The sequence below is a fragment of the Styela clava genome, chromosome 3 (genome assembly GCF_964204865.1).
Source record: "Styela clava chromosome 3, kaStyClav1.hap1.2, whole genome shotgun sequence".
Classification (NCBI taxonomy): Eukaryota; Metazoa; Chordata; class Ascidiacea; order Stolidobranchia; family Styelidae; genus Styela; species Styela clava.
In genome coordinates, this window is record NC_135252.1 from 20,761,774 (window position 1) to 20,780,514 (window position 18,741).

Here is an 18,741-nt window from a genome sequence, read left to right on the forward strand (position 1 = left end):
CCAGCTTCGGGCTTTCAAGGCAACGTTTCCCAGTCGCGGAGTATTTTTGTCGTTCTTGCGGAGGGATTTTGGAATTGTACTTGCTGTAGTATTACTTATATTTTTATTTCTTTCTTAATGCTATAATACTTACATTATTAACTACTTTAGCAGCGCAAAAACGACTTGTGTATAACACTATATGAAGATGCATTAAAGATTGAAGATGAAGTAGTTTTTATGCAAACTGAGGGAGGATTATAGAGTATCAAAATGTGCGGAGGGATTAATTTAACGACAAGTTTGGGAACCACTGACTAGTCTTTTTTAGGCTTAGTCAACTTGGTATTTTGTTGACTTCGTTAGACCAGTGGTTCTCAACCTTTTTTCTTTCGTGGCCCATTTTTGTTGCCCAAAAATTCTTGTGGCCCATTAACTTTTTAATGCAAGGGGAAAACTACAAGAAAAATCAAGATCTTCCTGCAAAAATGAACACTTTCGCTTTAATAATTTGAATGAGAATTACCACTCAGTAGCAGAAAACAGCATCGTCATTGATACCTGCTACAATCAAAATTACCTAATATGACATAATACTAGCAATTTTTATTAGTTCTGTGGCTTACCGCAAAATCTTTTTGTGGGCCATGGCCCACTGGTTGAAAACCAGTGTTCTAGAGCAGGGGTCGGGAACCCATGGCTCGCGAGCCATATATGGCTCTTTTGGTGACGGCATATGGCTCCCAGAGAAATCTAAGATTCTAAGGCTAAGATTACTCTTGTTGCGAGATTTCAAACTCTTTTATAGCCAAATTTGCCAATACGTTTGAGAACGCGCGCCCGGCACGTGTCTATGTTATGTAAGGGAATTACCAGATAGGCATTGTGACAAAACTAGAGGATTCTGAAAAATATATTGTGACATCACAGAGCGATGAAGTTGCGAAGCAATTAAGAAAAGCTTTCCGTCCGTTCGTACGTGCCGGTTACAGTATTTGTCATATTTAGATCGGACTAGCAAAGCTAGATAGTAAAATACTGCGGAGATGCCTGAACGAAAGAAGGGTGAGGAGTAACGTAGATTTCAACTTGTGCTGCATGTGAGCCTGATTAAATGAAGAAATGCTATATATGGCTCTCGCTTGGAAATGCAATTGAAAATGTACCTTTTATGGCTCTCTTGACCAAAAAGGTTCCCGACCCCTGCCCTAGAGTCTAGACAATTTTAATTTGATTATCATCATGAAAAGTCTCGATTTTTTTCAGGAGAATTTTAAATTTTAATTCCTGACTACGAGATTTTGCGCTCCTCACTCCGTCTCACAGCTTTGTATTAAAGTATTCTCGATTCTCAATGCGAAAACGTTCTTATAAGTCATTTGTTTAGCTTGTGTCTCCTCCGAATCATGTGTTATTTATACATTTAATTAATCAATTCTAAAAAATACCAAATTTTAATTCAACGAGGCATTCAATCTTCAAAGGTAAGTGTGCCGTGAGTCTTTTTCATGATGGTTGGCGCCGCACGCACAAAAATTTTGGAAGCACTGTCTTACGCACTGTATTTTAAAACGTGTTTTTTTACTTTTAAAAATATTGTACAATTAATTTGTATTTCACAGTAACTACAATCAGCTTCTTATCAAAATGACACCAAACTAAGATGGTGTTATGCTAGAACAATTATTAACTCCGTGATAGATATACATATATATAATATAAATAAAGTCGGCACTCCAGAAGTGTGTGAGTACACCAATATGGAGGCAGTGATGAGCTGGGAAAATCGTAACAACCGGAACGCAGCTAATTCGTGAAAATGTAATATATGTTTACAACACGACGCGGACGCTACCACAAATTTTTGTCTGTCCTAAGATAGAGCCGAAGGACTACAATGAAATATAAAGAAAGTATCTGGTATATGTCTGTTTAAATTTACAAGTATATTTATACCAATTCAATTCGAATGTGTTTATTAAAAAGGTATAGGATGAAATCTCACGGGGTCAAAGCTCGGCGAAACATCCATTAAACGTTATTGCTGTGCACTAAATATTTGTCTGCTGTAATGTAAAAAGAATTATGGCGTAAAAAACGCAAGTTAATAGGTAAGTTTACAAGATGTACTAGAACCAGACTTTCTATGACATAATTTTATTTCAACAACCGGAACGCAAATGCAGTAAAATGTCTAACAACCGGAACGCCGTTCCGGTGCGTTCCGGCTACAGCTCATCACTGTATGGAGGTAACAAATGTCATTTGCCTACTTTACATCAAGTTGTGTAAAGGGTACAGAAGCATATGGACAGGGGGTATATTCACGTGGCTAACACAAACAGTCCCCGAACTCGTAATAAAACTAAAATATAGAAAATCGGAATAAAATTATGTCATAACCCTAACCTGTTACACATACTACGGGAATATCAAAAAGACTTAACTTCAAATTTAAAAACGTAGCTCTCTCGCATGTAATAACAATCTAATTCTTGTTTGTAGACATTTGAATGGAACGCTTTTTAAATAAGGCCCTCGTAAGGTAGATACTCCTATTTTTGAAGATAGGTCATAAGCTCGGCGGTTGGCACATCGATTCGGCCTACGAGCCGTAGTTTACCAATGTCAACGTGAGAGGCAATTCAAATGACGATTACAACCAGATTTCCACTGTTCCTGTTTATGCGATCATAAGTAAAAATAACTATAGCGATACATAGGTGTGGGCCGTTGGTTGATGGTCTTATTTTGGAGCGTTTTCGTGATTAACACTCGACTTGAGCGTCTCGGACAGCACACAGCTCAACCGCACGAACCTGCCTCAATGATATTTGAAGTTGAGTGTTTTATAGGAGAGACGATCCTATGTGCACGTTCACTCACGTTTTGATGGAATGACACACGTTTAATAGAGTGTAACTCCGATCTGAACACAGTATATTGAATGTCAAATGTTTGTATATTGTAAAGATACACTTAAAACCTTAACACAAGTATATGTGATGAAACTAAATTTCTAACTAACAAAAAACGATGAAGACTAGCAATACTGAGCGAGGGAAATATATCATAAAGGGCAACGACCTTGTTCCAGGCTGATAACATGCACTATTAACAATACGAGGTGAAAAATATTAAATACACGGTAACTATCCTTATGTACTCTCTCTACAGTTTTTATCGCTATTTTATGTTTTTTTATCATTGCATCTATTAACTAAAGAGTATATTACACAATCAAACAATCTCGTTATTATTAAAAAAGCTGATAGTTGAGAGGAAGCCCAGTCTCGACACTCGTGGAGTCATAAGAAACAACATCCACTAACCCTACATGCCTAAAAAACTTGCCATTATACCCAGCGCCCAGCGGAGTGTAGAACAAAAAAAACAAAGAAAAATACTTATATCAATAAGTTAATTGCATTTAGTCACAGTTAATCGTATTTATTTACAAAAATTTTATTTCCTCCTTGCATTTTCAACTGAACCTAATATGAACATAATTAGGCATAAACAAACAAATGCTATCAATAGCATGAAACAATAATACAACCAATACGATCCGCGAGATGGAGTAGGGGAGCTTTCTTTGTATACAATGGATTCTGGTGTAACTTGAGGAGCAGCATGTTTGGCCATCGAGTTACCTATTCCCCTACGAAGTCTAGCGCTTTTCCCATTATTCTTTGTTGTAAACTTTTCTTCGGTCAATCGAGATATATCCACATGACGAGCTTCGACTAAATCCAATAAATTATTCGTTTGAAGTAATTTGAACAAATATAATCTTCTGTTATCCAGTGACCAAAATTTATCATCCTTTTTAACGATTTTCATAAGTGGTATATCATCAACGTTCAATTTCTTCTGTGCAATTTTTCTGGCAACATCCATTATTGTATCTCCGTCTTGGAAATATGGAAGAATGGAATCCTGGGTGTATCGAACATCTGATGGGCGAACCCATATCCTTGATTCCTTACGCTTCCACATAAGCCTACTATAATGTTAAGCTTAGTCATAGGTTTTTCGAAATAAAGTAAGACATTTCATGGGTATTGCTAGAGATGTACCGATACCACTTTTGTCACCGATACCGATACCGATACGCCGATGCTACAAAAATGTCGATATTACCGATATTCCGATACCGATACTATGTAATTATCACTTAATTAGGTGTGCTGTGTAGGGCAGAAGGGTTAAAACAACGATCTTTGAGCGTTGTTCATAGTACACATTATTTCAGATCGAAAAACGAGATATATCACACAATATGAAATTGATGTTTGGTATCCAGATGCTGATTAAGATGCATTGTACAGTGACGCTAGTAATCTCAGTGTTCAATTAGAAAACTCATAAGCCGGGATGTCCAAGTCGAAGTCAATGTTAATATCGCGACATTCGAATATCGTTATTCGTGTTTAAAAGAATATCGAATATCACCCGCACATTCTAGCGCCGCCGTCCTACGTTCAAATTAAAAGCATTTTACAAATATTTTATTTTGTGGTTGATCATAATCGTCGCGCAATAAATCAAAGCCGACATGAAAGAATATCAATCAGCACCGACAAAAAGAAGGCCTACCTATAACTGTCGAGGATGTTTTTTTTACTTTTACTATTTTATAATATTTTACAATTGCTATCATACCCTAGAGACAGTCTAGGGCTCTAGGCGGTCATGTCAATATATTTATACAGAAATTGTGTAGTTAAACAAAATTAATACCTGCGTAGAGGGATAATTGTGTCGGAATTTAGTTTATCGATGTCGACGGACTAAATGACACTCGTACTAGACGACTAACAGTCAGAATTTATAGCCGTGACCAAAGTGCATGTGGCGTTAACAAGGACTTCAATTCCACTGTATATGGTTTAAAACTCGGCGCCTAGTTGCTTTTTGTTATGTGCTGTGTTGATATATTTCTTCATAATTACAATGTAATATTAAAAATGTCAATATAAAAATTTGACAGCGAAAACAGCCAAATTAGTTGAGCTAGTTTAGCTGATAAATAGCTAAAAACACGTGAATCCTATTCTCTCGAAGGGGTGGGGACATGTATGACTCATAGCTCACGATCTCTCTGGACGAAAAATAAATTAAGAAGTAGTATTTCAACTTATCTTTTAGAACATTCTGGACCATATCAAAATAGTAAATATATCGGCCTTAATCCAACCGATACCAATACATGGCCGATACCGAAAAAATGGCCGATATTGCCGATACCGATACATCGGTACATCTCTAGTTATTGCTATACTTTTGAATATTTAATTGACATATCATAGAGTCAAAGCATCTGAAACAAATAACTAGCTAACTAATTCCATACCCGACATGGAATGGTAATCGGACGAGAAGCCGTGATTCGCAATATTACTAGGGCGTCTTATCGGCTTTCCTCACCCCTGGATAATTATTGGGGTAATAAATCCTAACCTAGTTCTGCATTACATTGGCTGCGCATCTTAGATGCCTGCACTGTAAAGCCACATTCGAAAAAGACCAATCTAATGAAGATTGAAGAGGTTGGAGACCAAAATAATCAGCCTTTTCTTACCGGACAAGCATCGAAACTTCAGTTTAATAATTCTATATTCAAATACACCCATGTAGTCTTCTATCTCTCATGTTAAATCAAATATCAACCTTTTTCTGGCGCCTCCAGTGTCGAGTGGAATCACAAATGTAGTCACTAATCACCAATGCAATTTTAATGATGAGAAATTAGTAATTATTCATTCAGGATTCTGTTTGGAATGATTTGAAAATTTGATTTTTCAGCGCGATCTGCATTCTTATCCCTCTCCCTAACTCAGGGGTGGGCAATTACTTTTCTGAGTGGGCCGGATCCAGATAATAGACTTGCTTACTGGGCCGGAGGCTCAATATGAAACTATGAATGAAAACAGTCCATTCACAAAAAATCAGCGTAACATTAGTGTACCAAGTGATAAAATGATCAATGGGACTAATGTAGCCTACTGAACGCGTCTAGTAGGCCGGAAGCTGTTTGTGCTGTTTCTAAGACCGTTTATAGGTTTGCATACGTCAGAAATCTGTTTTTATTTTGTTAATCTTCATACCTCGGAACAATAATTCGGATGGGTGAATTTGAGGTATATCAGGTTCGTTTTGAACCAAATTATCAGGAAAAACATAACCGCATACTTACAGGGAGAAAAATGCTCTTTTTAAATAAAACTAAATTTTGTGATCCCCAGTGTGTAATGCCTTTGTTTGTAAACATGTAGGCCCAAGGAATTAAGGCAAGAGGTAAAATCTTCTTTTATATCTCTGCCTGATTTTCCCTTGGACTTGGAAACTCTCGGCGCACCCTTTGGGAACCGCTGGATTACGGAATTTATTTTAGTCGACGATTCGTTATTTTGATTGATATTTCCAACAGAAATTTATATCGATAAAAACTATAGTCGTAATTTCAGGACACAAGTGGGCCGGATGAAATACTCCGGTGGGCCGGATCCGGCCCGCGGGCCGTAATTTGCCCATCCCTGGCCTAACTGGATAATTACTAATTCTCTTATCTTATTTCGAGCGCTGGCGGGGGTGTTTTTTAGGCGAGGGCTTTGTACATAAAATCCAAGAATCTCCCCAAGCTTGGCAACCCCATACTCCTACGCTAAATTAACATAACACATTTTACATAAATCCGTTTTATGACTTTTAAACGTCAGTTATAACACTAGTCGTAGGCTTTGGTGCACGTTGGACATTTGCTGCGGTCGTCTAACGTCTAAAACAATAATGAGAATATCCGTCGGAGACCGAAGACTTATCGATCAAAACTGCAGTTTCGATTCGTGACTCTATAGTGACACCGCGTGTCCCATCTCTAATTAATTAATAACTCGCTAATTAAACATCTTAATTCATCCAAAATCAATAGGCTTCTGATCCGAGATATGATGAATGCATATGTAAAATTTGGAGCGGATTCATCCTCGCTTTCGTGTGATATCGCGTGTATATAACAGACAAATAAACAAACAAACAGACAAATACCTATCAACATACTTACCGATCTTAAGATCGATAAGTAATAACAGTTGGGATTACGTGAAACTAACCACCTTTCCTTGCTCTATGCCTTTGCGCAGGTGGATCCGTATGCGTATAACGCAAGGATGCTATAGCAAGAGTGGAAATGACTATTCTATTCAATTCAAAAGTCTCGCTGCCCTCTAAGAAATTACAGACACTACGATTTTGTGTGCAGCAAGACTCTTGAATTGAACCTAACTAGATAATTACTATTAATTTTTTTTTTTATTTTGAGCGATGGCGGGGGTGTTTTTTGGCCGGGTCTTTGTATAAAAGATCCATCATAAAGATATTCCAATAACAGGTTTAAGCGTAACCCATGCAAACCGCTCCAAATTCCACTACTGTCTCTTCTCACTCACCTACATAAAGTGTGGTTTGCTGTAATAATATTCACAGTTACAATAAATCAACATAGCGCAATACGTGTTTACTTAATAACTGTTGTTACATAAAATGCTAACAAGAGAAATTACTTGTCATGATGATACTGATGCAAATTATCTGAACGGAGCCTCAAATTATGCTAATCTTCGGAAATTTGGAATTATATTCACCCAAAGCTATATATCGCCTGGCTGTCGGTCCCAATGATCTTACAAGTTTGCCAATACCAACTACAATGAAGGTGATTCGAGTAAAGATATCGATATTGCACGCGCACGAGCGTTGCTTGTTCGTTACTCATTTACAGGAAGCGGGCAATCGCTAGACGTAAAAAAAAACGTAAAATCCAATTGCATTTTCTTATACGTAATAGCGATTACTATCGATTGGGTACTCCCGTAGTGTGTGTACCGGGTTTGAATTAGGCCATAATTTTTTCCCGATTTTCCTTATTTTAGTTCTATTACGAGTTCGGGGACTTTCTGTGTTAGCCAAGTGAATATACCCCCTGTCCACATGCTTCAGTCCCTTCACACAACCATATTACCTCTATATTGGTACACATACTTCTGGAGCGCCATCGATTAGGGTTCTACGTACTAACTATTTATCTTTCTTTTAAAATACAGTGCTTTCTAAACTTTTTGTTCGTGCGGCGCCAAACTATCATGGAAAAGACTCACGGCGCTCTTACATTTGGTAAACGCTGGCGTTGGAGATTTATTGCTCCATTGGATTAAAATTTGTTAGCTTTGCTGGAATTGATTGAATGAATAAAGGACACATAATTTGGAGAAGACACAAGCTAAACCGGGTTTCCCAAACTTCTGGGGCCACGGACCCCCGTTTGTGAATTTCATTTTTGACGGACCACCTTCTTAAGCCATATCAATTTCTGTGCCTAGCCAACGACTAAGGATAATATTTCTTTCTCAACACACCAACACAAACGACACTGATGTGATGGATGATGTTGCTTTTCACTGCACATTTAATCAATCCTCGAAGCAATTTGTGACAAGCAAAATTGTGACACTCACACATATGTAGGTCGTTTCAAAAGACAATAAAGTTATAATTATCTTTTCTAACAGCAATGGACCCCCAGTGCAGTCATCACGAACCACAGTTTGGAAAACCCTGAGCTAAACAAATGACTTATAAGAACGTTTTTAAATTGAGAATCGAGAATACCTTCATACAAAGCTGTGAGTCGGAATGGAGGTCGCATTTTTAAAATCTCGTATTAGAATTTTGAATGCTCCGGAAAGGAAAATCAAGATTTTTCATGATGATAATCAAAGTACAATTGTCTTTGTCTAAAGAAGTCAAAACATATCAAGTTGACTTTGCCTAACAGTCTATAAAAAAAATATAGTCTACGGCTCTACGCCATTGGTTACCAACCTTTGTCGTTGAAATCATCCCTCCACCCATTTTAGTACTCTTCAATCCTCCCTCAGTATGCATAAAAACTACTTTATATTCAATCTTTAATGCATCTTCATATAGTGTTATACACAGGTCACACTCCTGCTTTTGTGCATCTAAAATAGGTAATGATGCGTGCATAGTAAGTATTATAGCATTAATAAAGAACTCAACATATAAGTGACACCAACGACTAGGTGACACTACAGCAAATACAATAAGTAAGTAAGTATCATAGTATCAATAATGAACTAAAAATATAAGCAATACTACAGCAAATACAATGAGTAAGTAAGTATTATAGCATTAATAAAGAACTATAGAATATAAATAATACTACAGCAAATACAATTCCAAGTCCTTCCCCAAGAACGACAAAATTACTCTCTGGGGCTCCTGGGGTTGAGTTCCATTGGGAAACGTTGCCCTCTATTTCTATAGTTAAAACTTCGGTCCAGTCCATTCCAACGTTTCCCTTAAAACAGTGTTTCTTAACCTGGGTTCGATAGAACCTTTGGGGTTCGGTGTTCCAGGGGTTCAACGAAGGTCCTCTGATAAAATGTTAGCTTTTGGATTTCCAAATGTGCAATTTTTGCCTTGATAGTGTTTCTCCTGTCTCGTCGCACATTTTTTTTCTGACATGAAGTCACCTGCTTCGGACGCTCTTGTGCCACAACAAATGCTATTTCATCACGGTGCATCGGTATCTAAGGTTACACCACAATGATCGTGGTGGTTCCAAGTATGACCGAAACAATCCCAAGTTTTTTTTTGTAAAATATGTCAACAAGAACGAGGTCTGTTCGGGTAACTATGTGTAGTCGTCCTCTTGCTGCAATTTATGTTTCCCTTTTTCAAACAAATTCGTACACTGTCCATTAAAGGTGGTTTGGGGTTCGATAAAAGCTCCCAGAGTAACGTAGGGGTTCGACAGGCTCGCAAATGTCAAGAACCACTGCTTTAAAAGCTAGGAGCTGAAGTCGAAATTCCGAAGCTGATGTGCCCCATTAAATGTTTAACAGTTTGCTAGTACTAAAAGATTGCAAATGTATGTTAGATATTCTTTATCGACCAATTGATGACAAATAGGAACAAATCATGCAACCAATTCGATCCGCGAGATGACGTAGAAGACACTGGATTTTTTACAAAAGGAACTGAACTAGTAGCCCTATTAGACACGGGATACCCGCACACAATAGGTACTGTTTCTACATACCCTGGTGAATAGTTTATGATGACTCTTTCTGCTTCGGTCGTACGGATTTCTGATTGTAACCAGGGCATGACTACATCGTCTGTTGGTAATATATTTGGATGATTCGAGGTTCCTGAAGTTTCGGAATGGTTAACGAGTATATTTGGTTGTTTGGGGTTTTGAGAAGTTTTACCATGGTTAACACGCCTGGCTGCCAAACTTTTTGACCCTTTACGAATTCTTATGCTGGTCCCATTGTTCTTCGTTGTAAACTTGTCGGCTGACAATCGAGATTTGTCCACAAGACGAACCTCTATTTGGCTCAAGAAATTTTGCTTTTCAAGTAATTTTAACAAGTGAAGTCTCCTGTTGTCCAGTGACCAAAATTTATCATCCATTTCTATAACTTTTATAGGTGGAATCATATAAACGTTCAGTTTCCCTTGTGAAATTTTTCTGGCAATATCTTGTATTGTATCTCCGTTTCGAAAATATGGAAGAATGAAATCCTGAGTGTATCGAACATCTGATGGGCGAACCCTTATTCTTGATTCCTTACGCTTCCACATACTATAAAATTAAACTTCGTCATAAGCTTTTCGCAAACAAAAGGATGAAAAACATTTTTGGTAATCATAATCCCGCGCCTGTGAATCCCTGGTTTACATATGTTAAAGACTATTTATCAGAAACGGTAACTGATTAACTATTACCATACCCGACATAGATTAGTAGACGGACGAGAGACCGTGATTCGTCATATGATTGAGCTGTCTTATAGGCTTTCTTCTCCACAAGAATAAATATGAAATTCAGAGTATTAAAATACTTCCAATCTTGTTGCGCAGCTCTATCCGGAGGATGTTGATGGGAGGTAATATAACCAGGCTTTCCTCAATGAACCAGCTGGCTTTGAGGTCGTCTTTGCGCTAGGGATGGGCATTTTCGAATACCTGATGATTTCAGAATCGAGTCGAATATTATTTTCGAATCAAATCTCGAATACTTGGGAGATATATAATTGTATGCGACTTTTTGTTTATTGTAATTGGTCCTGTCAACAAATGAATTACTGACAACATAAAATACATCACTTAGACAGATTGCTGAGCGTCACACACAATGAGAAATACGTTTTATCAATAACTCAATACAAAAAATAGTTATATATCTGAGTTGCGTTAAAAAAATATGGCTTCAATGAAAAAAAATGAGGAAGTCACCTCCATCATTGGCCGAATAGAAAAAAACAAGATGGCGGCGATTCTAAATTTTGATCTGAACCGATTCGAATAGTTTACTATTCGATTCGAAATGCCCAGCCCACATGGGCTTGTGCGCATGGAACCACACGGATTCACAGACTATGGGGAATCGCTAGATGATAATTCCACTTCCTTGATCAAAATAATATTATTCTACGGCCTCTCGTCGAGTTGTTGGAATAATTAACCAAATATTTGTTTGGTACTCTTGTAGTATGCGAACCAGGATGGCGGACACCGGAACGTAGTATGTGGACCAGATTAGGGTTATGCCATAATTTTATCCTAATTTTCCTCATTTTAGTTCTATGAACTAGCCAAGTGACTCCCGTAAAACTTGTACCTGAAATTATGCCCTAACCCTAACCTGGTACACAAACTATACGTTCCGGTGCCCGCCATCTTGGTTCGCAATACTGCAGGAGTAATCGTTTTATACGAATGAACTTTTGGCAATCCAGACATCCGCAACTGATCAGTACAAACGAGATCACCTTTTAATGACAAGGGGTAGCCTACTATGGCGCATAATTATGCCATTCTGTTTGGTTGAGCCTTTGCTGACATTGCAGTGTTTGAGACCCTTGACAAACAACTTCGATCTCTGACTGTTATCGTAGTGAAAATGTACTTGTAACTATGTAGCCAAGCTTGGTTTTTATTGGCTTGACGTTCAAAATGTACTTCAGTTCAACCGATCTATATTTAAACCGGTCTATTGAATGTCCACCACCTATTCTTTATCATGGACACATCGTGCTCACGCTAAAACTTACAAAGACTCTTTCAACCTTTTTTTACCTTTGCAACCAGTGTTCCTTGAAGTCTCTAAACCTGACATGGGCAAACTAGGGCCCGCGGGCCAAATCCGACCGGTTGGGTAATTCAATCTGGCCCGCCTGATGCTGCCACAACCAAACTAAAATCAAATTTTGATGTTTTAGCTAAAAATAGCTCAAGAAATTTCTTGTTTGGCACGAGCCTTATTGTTTTCAATTTTTGCTTTTATAATACTGTAAATATTGCTCATAAAATGTTACTTTTTACGTCACACTTACATGGCCCGTCAGTCTAGGTGGGCAAAATTTTTGGCCCCTCGTCCGAAAAACTTGCCCCACCCCTGCTCTAAACTAAGTCAAAAACCGTAAAGAGTTTCTTCATTCAGATGACTTGAACCAATGTGAGTTTTTCATAAATGATGGCGCGAGTTATAATCGAATCGAGAAAGAGAGACTCGAACCTTTTCGACACTGGTACCCTCTTATTTTGTCCCTGTTTCCTCTACATAATATATCGTTTGTATATTATTGACATAGCAGTTAAATAAATACAACACTGCGCAATTCCAAAGAAGGTATTGACATCAAACACATACAAGCGTTGTTTGTTCATTACTCATTTATGAGATTCGGGTATCGCTAGATATAAAAAAAAATTGCAAAATTCAATTGCATAATAAGACGGGATTTTCAAATTTATTCCAAAGGAGGGGAAAGCCTACAAGATGGCTTAATCATGTGTCGAACCACGGCCTATTTTCTGGTTACCGGTATGAACTTTTCCTTAAAACGGTGATTCCAAACCTTTGTCGTTAAATTCGTCACTTCACACATTTCGGTACTCTGTAATCCTTCCTCGCTATGCATAAAAACTACTTTATATTCAATCTTTATCATATCATCAGATAATGTTATACACAGGTCGCACTTTTGTGCAGCTAAAGTAGTTAAGAATGTGTGCATAAGTAAGTATTATACCATTAATAAAGAACTAAAGAATATAGGTAAAAATACTACATCAAATACAATAAGTAAGTAAGTATTATAGCATTGATAAAGAACTATAGAATATAAGTATTGCCACAGCAAATACAATAAGTAATTACCATAGCATTAATAAAGAACTAAAAATATGTGTGCGATGTGTGCAAGTAATACTACAGCAAATACAATAAGTAAGTAAGTAATATATTATCAGAAAGAACTAAAAAATATAAGTATTTTACAGCAAATACAATTCCAAAATCCTTCCGCAAGAACGACAAAATTACTTCCTTGGGTTGAATTTCCTCCGCGATTGGGAAACGTTGCCTTGAGAGCTGAAGCTGGAGTCAAAATTCCGATCGATAACCGGAGATGATCAACTTGAGTCGGGAGTGATTTTTCCGAGAGATGAACTAAGCTATACCGTAACAGCCAGCGGGGAAAATTACCATGTATGGTAGAGAAAATTGCCTTTTATACATCTCAGAAAGGGATTTTCCCCCGGGTACGTCTCTGAGCGAAAGGCGCATCATTACGCCGTATTCTGGTGAATAACTCAAGCTGATGTGCCCCATTAAATGTTTAACAGTTTGCCAGTAATAAAAGTTTGCAGATTTATGTTAGATATTTTTTATCGACCAATTAATCACAAATAGGAAGAAATCATGCAACCAATTCGATCCGCAGGATGGCGTAGAAGATACTGGATTCTTTACAAAAGGAACTGAAGTAGTAGTCCTATTGGGCACGGTATACCGGCACACATCAGGTATTGTTTCTAAATACCCTGGTGAAGGGTTTCTGATGAATCTTTTTGCTCCGGTCATAAGAATTTCTGGTTGCATCCTACGCATGACATTAGTCATCGACGTTATATTTGGTTGTTTTGGGTTTTCAGAAGTTCCGCCATGGTTAACACACCTGGCCTTCAAATTGTCTGATTCTCTGCGAACTCTTACCCCGGTATACCCGCGCACATCGTTTCTTGTTTCTAAATACCCTGATGAATAGTTTCTGATGATTCTTTTTGCTTCGGTCGTACGAATTTCTGGTTGCATCCTACGCATGACATTAGTCATCGACGGTATATTTGGTTGTTTTGGGTTTTCAGAAGTTACGCCATGGTTAACACACCTGGCCTTCAAATTGTTTGATTCTCTGCGAACTCTTACCCCGGTATACCCGCGCACATCGTTTCTTGTTTCTAAATACCCTGATGAATAGTTTCTGATGATTCTTTTTGCTTCGGTCGTACGAATTTCTGGTCGCATCCTACGCATGACATTAGTCATCGACGGTATATTTGGTTGTTCTGGGTTTTCAGAAGTTTCGGAATGGTTAACACGCCTGGTCACCAAATTGTTTGATCTTCTACGAACTAAGATGTCGGTATATACGCGCGCATCATTTCTTGTTTCTAAATACCTTGGTGAATAATTTTTGACGAATCTTTTTGCTTCGGTTGTACGAATTTCTGATCGTAAGCGGGGTATGACTACATCTTCATCCAATGACAGTATATTTGGTTGTTTCGCGTTTTCAGAAGTTTTACCATGATTAACACGTCTGGTCGTCAAATTGTTCGATCCTTTACGAACTCTTATGCTGGTTCCATTGTTCTTTGTTGTGAACTTTTTGGCAGGTAATCTAGATTTATCCACAAGACGAACCTTTATTTTACTCAAAAAATTATGCTTCTCAAGTAATTTTAGCAAATGAAGTCTCCTGTTATCCAGTGACCAAAATTTATCATTCATTTTTATAACATTTATAGGTGGGATCTTATTAACTTTCAGTTCCCCTTGTAAAATTTTAATGGCCACGTCTTGTATTGTATCTCCGTTTCGAAAATATGGAAGAATGGAATCCTGGGTGTATCGAACATCTGATGGGCGAATCCAAATTCTTGATTCCTTTCGCTTCCACATGGTATAATATTTTCTCGCAAAAAAACTACAAAAACGTAAAAGTTAATTTAGAGTACTCCCGTATTGTGTACCAGGTTAGGGTTAGGGCGTAATTTTATTCCGATTTGCCGTATTTTAGTTCTATCACGAGTTTGGAGGCTGTCTGTGTTAGCCAAGTGGATATACCCCTTGCCCATAGGTTTCAGTCCCTTTACACAGCTTGTAAAATAGGCGAACAAAATTAGGTACCTCCATATTGGTACACATACTTCTGGAGCGCCTTAATTTGAGTACCTGATAAGTAATAAAGTTTATTTTTATTAACTGAAAAAAAGAAATGGCCAACTATTCCAATACCCGACATGAACTCGTAACAGGACGCGAGGCCTAATTTGCCATATGATTAAGCCGTCTCATCGCCTTTCAATGAAAAATAAACTTCACTGTTGACTGTTCGATACGTAAACGGATCCATTCAGCGTTTATCAACCATTTTCAATCATGGTCACGGTCGTAACGATAATAACGTAAGTGCGAAATGCGGTTTTGGGTAAACTATAAACTTCCTGGCGATATTGTTATGCCATAATGTATATATAATTTTATATTGTTCAATTTTCAGTCGTAGCCGGATTTAAATTTTTTTGTATGACGCAAGCATGTGACGTCATAATGACGCATGGATACATACGAAAAAAATTTGCAATCATGGCCTTTAGATGCCCTAAGCACTTAGGACTGTGGTGCCCTATATTTAAAAAAATAATAATAATAGTAGGAAGGAAGTCTTTCGTGTTATCTGAAATTAAATAGGTAAGTTCCAGTATATATTCATTATTTATTGAAGGCCAAATTATAATTACTTCACATGATATACCTACACACTTTTATAGCGGTTCAGAATGATACTTTAGAAATGAAAGCAAGCAGAACTGATTTTAACCGGGCAAATATTGAGGTCTGAATAGTCTGAACAATCTTCTTATTAGAAACTGAGGCACTATTGAAAACTCGGCTATGAGAATTTCTGTGGTGCCCCTTTTCCTTCGTGCCTTAAGCACTTGCTTATTCAGCCCTGGCTACAGAAGCCTGACGCTTTTGACGGTATTAAAGTTACAGTGAAATGTTATTTTAAAGTTAAATGACTGGCGCTTTTTAAGAGTACTGAAATTACGGCGAAATGCTATTTAAACGTTAAACGACTGGCGCTTTTTAAGAGTACTAAAATCACGGCGAAATGCTATTTAAACGTTAAACGACTGGCGCTTTTTAAGAGTACTGAAATTACGGCGAAATGCTATTTAAACGTTAAACGACTGGCACTTTTCAACAGTATTGAAGTTACGGCAAAATTCTATTTAAACGTTAAATGACTAGCGCTTTTCAACAGCCTTGAAGTTATGCCGAAATTCTATTTAAGCGTTTTACGACTGACGCTTTTCAACAGTATTGAAGTAACGGTGAAATGCTATTTGAACGTTAAACGACTGGCGCCTTTTAACAGTATTGAATTTACAGCGAAATGCTATTTAAACATTCAACGACTTTCGCTTTTTAACAGTGTTGAAGTTACGGTGAAATGCTATTTAAACGTTAAACGACTGGCGCTTTTTAACAGTATTGAAGTTACGGCAAAATGCTATTTAAACGTTAAACGACTGACGCTTTTCAGCAGTATTGAGGTTACGGTGAAATGCTATTAAATTCCGATAAGACGAGGCAATTGCATGAAACAAGGACCAACATCGACCAAAATCATCGTATATTTTCCTTGCGTTTGCAGTTCTTGCCAATTAAGCACACCCGGGGTTAGGGTTGAGAGGCCCTAAGCCAGGGGTCGGCAGCCTTTTGTCGCTCGCGGGCCAAAATTAAAGGTTGCAAGTCATTGGCGGGCCGCACATATTTTTAGAAAGTTAAAAATCGTATGGATGACCGATGAATCACATTTTATCACACAGATCAGAAGTTAAATTTTAAGCAGCGCGCGAAGACTGACCATATGAATATTTTTTTCCGTTAAACTGCCAATCTGCCAATACCATTAAACCATTCGCACTTAGCATCAACTTTTCTGCAATTTTTTGCCATTTGTCTGAATTATAATTAAATTATAGTCACATTGAACGAGTAATTGTGAATTATATACTTGTTACGTTATAATATAATTTAGTCTACACGTAAATTCTTTTGCGTAAAAAATCTAATCGACAAAACAGCTATAATTTGTTACTATAATTCAGTGAAGCGTTGCGGGGCGGATTATATTGCTCCGCGGGCCGTAGGTTGCGGACCCCTGCCCTAAGCACTTAAAAAGGGCGCTCCAGAAGTGTGTGTACCAATATGGAGATAACTATATTTGTTTGCCTAGTTTACATCTAGTTGTATAAAGGGACTGAAACCAAAGGGGGTATATTCACCTATGATATGGAGTCATGGATTCTATGTTTTCAGTAATTCATGTGTCTGGTATACCCGTTACATTAAAAAGTTACATATAGTATAAATAAATATCTTCCAAGTATTCGATTCTGGAATCATCAGGTATTCGAAAATGCCCAGCCTTAGTCTCGACTGACGATTCAAATCGGTGCTCCCGAAGTATGCGAACCAAGATGGCGGACATCGGAACTTAACATGGGTAACAGGTTAGGCGATAATTTTTTTCCAATTTTCCTTATTTTTTTCCTTTTATCAGTTCGAAGACTAGCCAAGAGCCTCCCGTAGTATTTATACCTAAAATTATGGCCTAACCCTAACCTAGTACACATATTACATTCCGATGTCCGCCATCTTGGTTCGCAGACTTCGGGAGCCCCCTCAAATCAATCACTAAATCAAGTCTCGCTGACTGTTAGAAGAGTTACAAGTCCCAGTTATTTCAATCAGAGTCTCTAATAAATTGAAGAGTCGAGTTAGAGGGGTTTCGGGGGTCGGAACTCAGCTTTCAAAATCTAAAAAATTGCATTTTTCTGTATCATACATATCTCGCTGACATGTCTCGTTGACTGTTAGAAGAGTTACAAGTCCGAGTTATTCCAATCAGATAACTCGAGTCTCTAATAAATTGATGAGTCGAGTTAGGGGGGTGCAGGGGGTCGGAACTCAGCTTTCAAAATCTAAAAAATAGCATTTTTCTGGGTCAAACGTAGCAATTTCCGTAGCTTGAAACACTTTTTAGACTCTAAACTCTTGAAAACCCACATTTTCGGGACCGGCCGGACCAGCTAGCTGTTACTAGGGCTGGGCATTCCGAACCTAGTATTCAAATCGAATACTGTAAATTATTCGAATCGGTTCAGAGCGAAATTTCAAATCGTCGCCATCTTGTTTTTTTCTTTTCCGCCGATTGTCAAGGTACATTTCTCAATTTTTTTTCATGGAAGTCATATTTTTTCAACGCAATTCTAACATATCACTATTTTCTGTAGTGAGCTATTGATGAAAACGTATTTTTTATTGTGTGTGAACGCTCAGCAATCTGTCTGAGTGATGTATTTTACGTTTCTATAGTAATTTATGTGTCTGAAGGACCAAATACAAGAAGAAAGTTACATACAATTATATATCTCCCAAGTATTCAAAATTCGATTCGAAAAAAATATTCGATTCGATTCTGAAAACATCAGGTATTCGAAAATGCCCAGCCCTAGCTGTTACGTTCTAATTTGTCAATTAGAAATGTCAGAACCCAATCCCCACACTGCCTATGCCCTGAGCCATAC

The 18,741-nt window shown here is 37.7% G+C and overlaps 3 protein-coding genes across 3 annotated transcripts in view; 2 read left to right on the forward strand and 1 right to left on the reverse strand.

Annotated features, from left to right (window-relative positions):
* LOC120343165 (uncharacterized) overlaps positions 1–18,741 on the forward strand; it is a 176,039-nt gene that overhangs the window by 109,059 nt on the left and 48,239 nt on the right. The window lies entirely within an intron of this gene.
* The window catches only part of LOC120343543 (uncharacterized), a 218,506-nt gene that overhangs the window by 1,644 nt on the left and 198,121 nt on the right, over positions 1–18,741 (forward strand). The window lies entirely within an intron of this gene.
* LOC120343544 (uncharacterized) lies at positions 2,718–6,181 on the reverse strand. The gene is made up of 2 exons (XM_039412751.2): positions 5,564–6,181; positions 2,718–3,985 (listed from the first exon to the last, which is right to left on the reverse strand). Exons 1-2 carry the CDS (start codon positions 5,572–5,574, stop codon positions 3,445–3,447), a joined length of 552 nt encoding a protein of 183 aa, XP_039268685.2. The 5' UTR covers positions 5,575–6,181; the 3' UTR covers positions 2,718–3,444.